Source organism: Adelges cooleyi, unplaced genomic scaffold (assembly GCF_023614345.1).
Source record: "Adelges cooleyi isolate 19-005CV unplaced genomic scaffold, UGA_ACOO_1.1 ACOO_flye_CR_arks_rails_tigmint_CR_PRNA_29, whole genome shotgun sequence".
Taxonomy (NCBI): Eukaryota; Metazoa; Arthropoda; class Insecta; order Hemiptera; family Adelgidae; genus Adelges; species Adelges cooleyi.
This window is the reverse complement of record NW_026095959.1, coordinates 402,225-406,075: the sequence shown is the minus strand read 5'-3', so window position 1 is coordinate 406,075 and position 3,851 is coordinate 402,225. Positions and strand designations below refer to the sequence as shown.

General features: G+C 38.5%; 1 protein-coding gene across 1 annotated transcript; it reads left to right on the top strand.

Moving 5' to 3' along the window:
• The first annotated feature begins 1,191 nt into the window (after nucleotides 1-1,191).
• Nucleotides 1,192-2,121, top strand: LOC126837793 (uncharacterized). The gene has a single exon (XM_050571744.1). The coding sequence runs from the start codon at nucleotides 1,192-1,194 to the stop codon at nucleotides 2,119-2,121; it is 930 nt and encodes a 309-aa protein (XP_050427701.1).
• Nucleotides 2,122-3,851: the final 1,730 nt, after the last annotated feature.

Sequence of the window (3,851 nt, the reverse complement as noted above, 5' to 3'; positions counted from 1 at the left end):
ATCACACAAGACACACACATTTGATTCTCCGATGAAGATAATCAGGGTGACGTGTATAAGAGTCGATTGCAATGTGATTGAAGGATCATTCCACAGCGGTCGTCAGTCACACACGTTGCACAAATTCTTTCCCAACGTTGCCCCTGGCTACCGTATCATAGAATGTCCTAGACACGTTGTATACTACCCTCTGAACACAACCCAGTTGAGCACATTAAACATTCGGCTGCGTGATCAAGACGGACACCGGATAAACCTACAGAACGAACAATTAACCGTACGTCTGCACATCAAGCGCCGTCGCAATGTATGATGATCAAACTACAGTGGTAGCGTCGGCTCTATCTCTCTTGTGGACCCGTATAAGACAATTGGTCACCACTCGAGTCGGTCTATGGTTGTGCATTTCAATTACAGTTTTACAAATTGTACTGCATTTATTCCTGTCGACTGCCGTTGTCTTTGTCGATCCAGTACAGCATAATTGTATTGTCAATTGTTGCACTCCCAACAACAGTATTACAACTGTTGACCGTACCGATACTCTTGCACGAGAACTTTACGTCCTGGACGACCAAGTGTTTGTACTGGAAAAGCGAATCACCGTTTTGGAACAGACCGTTGCTCAGACCAAACGATATGCCATTGATATTCAATCGGAAGCATCAGCGCCAAGATCGTATGCCAAAGGTTCAACCAACATTGTTAAACTCAAAGCGAATCAATCGCTCACAGACAGCCAAACGTACTACGCGTCGTTTAACTAAGCACAACAACCGTCGTCCCTGTCGCACATTCTTACAAAAGAGTATTATATTTTTAAAACGTTTGGGTTGTCGCATCCTCACGACTACATCAAAGTATGGCTGACTATTTAAACGTAATGGAAAAATATCATCACGATGATAGTATCAAACGTGAATACTATCTAGAACATCAAAGTTTCAACAATGCATACGAGAACAATGATGAGATTCGTATCGAAGTGTGCAACAAGGAAAAGTTTACGGTGCCCGGTGAGAGTTATCTGCAAATTGAAGGATATTTGGATAAACCAGCGGGGGCCTTGGGCGAAGTGATGCTCACCCAGAACGGACTTATGCATTTGTTTGACGAGATCCGGTATGAAGTTAACGGCAAGGAGATTGACAAGGTCAAAAACGTTGGTGTGGTGACTACAATCAAGGGATTATGTTCGTTTACACCCAACGACCCATCACTCGACTGCAACCGGCCGGATGGAAACACATCAATGACAGCAACACCAGTCGAGGCCTTATGGACAAGACAGAGTTTGTCGCACAGTATCCACTGTCGGCATGCATGGGCTTTTTCGAACGGTTCCGACGTGTCCTGATCAATTGTACACAAACGCTTGTGCTCATCCGATCTAGCCGGGACATTGGGACAATAGAGTTGATACAGCCGGCGGAAAGTGACAAAAAGGATGTGATTGCAACAGCAAACGTGTCACTGCTCAAACAGACTTCGGTGAAAATTACTAAAATCAAATGGATCGTGAAGTACTTTGAACCAAATGTGAAGACTGAATTGGGACTCATGCGCATTCTTGACGGGAAGCGGTGGTTGCCTTTGGAATATCAACACTGGGACATTGCTGTGTATCCTATGGTTCCTCAAACCACTCATCACACATGGTCGGTACGGACATTTTCAAACGTTGAGAAACCACGGTATTTGCTCATTGCGTTGGGCAAAGAACATTCCATAATGTCCAAATCGGACTTTCAACACTGTACACTGCGCAACGTCAAAGCATACTTAAACTCCGACGAGTACCCGTACGAGAACTACAATACAGATTTCGATGCGGGCAAGTACACATCAATGTACAATGCGTACGTTCGTTTTCAATCTATGTACTATGGACGTACCAATCCACAAGCTTTACTGGACCGTGTCCACTACAAGGAACTCGGACCGATTGTCGTCATTAATTGTTCAAAACAAAACGATACTGCCAAGACATCAACGGTGGACCTACGTCTTGATTTTGAATGTGCCAATTCCTTTCCACAAAACATATCATTGTACTGTGTGATTATTCACGATTGTCAGATGGAATACAATGGATTTAGTGGAGAGGTTCGAAAGTTGTAATTTTGTATATATTTGTATTATATAATTTACATGTCTATTTATTGTCTAATAATAATAACACAATTTTTTTGTAATCAAATATTGTTTATTGCGACAATTAATTATACATTGTCATTTATTGTTTAATATATTTACAATATTTTTTTTATACAGAAAATACAATTGGTTTTTTTATTTAACTATCCATTTTCCTCCGTTTAGTTCACACCACCTTAACTTTACATCCATCATTGGTTCTGAACCGTTTGACTGTTCCGGTATATCAAATTCAATGCCTGGGAACACTCTGGGCAGATCCAATTCAGCAAATTTGTTGAAATATTTACCCTGTAAATAAATTGTATGATGTTTTTAAAAGTTTGATTTTTTAAATGATTGCAAAAAAAATATTACCTTAATTCTAGGACTGTTTTTCACAAAGATTACACTTGAAGTAAAATCCATGCATTTTTTCATATACTCTGTATTGATGATTTCGTGAAAGTACATCATAAACCCATTGATTTTCGACGTTGGCATATCAATTGTTGTTTTAGTATCATCAATGTTGCTGACAACATGTTTTAATAACGTTTTTATTTCTTGCACAACGCATGGTCTTGTCAGTATCAACTTTCGGTATATGTTATCGAATATTATATTTTTTAATTCATACAAACGCCTTGTCGATTCCACAGTCATCCAAATTTCTATTTTCATATTTGGACACTTTGTCCCAGTTGCATGTTCCAAAAATATTTGCTTCTCAATCAACATGTATATTTTCATAGAGTAAGCTTGCAATACTCTCACGGTAGTGTATTCATCTTGTAATATTACCATACCGTCCAAGCTCTCGGTAAGTGATGCAAAGTATGGATAAATTGCATACAGTCGTTGCAAGAATTGTATATTTACTTCAATCTGCTCGGTACTATTGCCAAACACAATTTTTGGCCAAAATAAATCGCCAGAGTCCAGTCCGATGTGCAAGTAAATCGATGAGTCAATTGTGTACACTGAAGTGTCGATTAAGTTATCAGAGTGTTGTTGATTCTGTTGACATGTCATCTTGACGAGTTGTTGTAGAATACTGATTTACATTTTCTGTACACTTATGTCAACTAATATAAAATGAGTAGTTTGTATGCATTTTTTTTCTGTATGCAAAATCAATCCAGTTCCCCTCTCATAATTTGTTTTAATTCTTCGTAAATTTTATTGTATTATCTTTTGTACGTTGAGCATGGGCACTGCCCAAGGATTATAGCCGGACCTGTGTAATTACAAATACAAACCGGGTATTCTCCATCCTCATTTTCAATATATCCATCTCTGTCGGTAATCCGTTTTAATAGTTCATGTTTTCTTGTTACTTTTGCAATTTTTTTGAAAAGTTGTTCCCTTTGGTGACTTGACATCTCGATTGATTGCTGTAGACTAGTCACATGTTCTTTTTTTGTTTCTACAGCTAATATTTTTATTTCGAGATTACATTAATTTTTTTGTTGCCAACATCATACCAGTTCCCCACTCATAATGCTGTTTATTTCCCCTTGAATATCATTGTATGCGCTTTTGACGATTGCACATGACCACCACCCGTCGATTTGATCACATCCCTCTGTATTGCAAATACAATTGACATATTTACCATCGTTATCTGCAGTTGAAAATCCATATTGCTCTGATGTGTTTTTCATAATTGAATATTTTCCAGACATTTTCGACACCCTTTTGAACAATGTGTT

Excerpts from the sequence above, each read along its gene's own strand:
- LOC126837793 (XM_050571744.1), top strand. The coding sequence starts at position 1,192 with ATGTTCGTTTACACCCAACGACCCATCACTCGACTGCAACCGGCCGGA.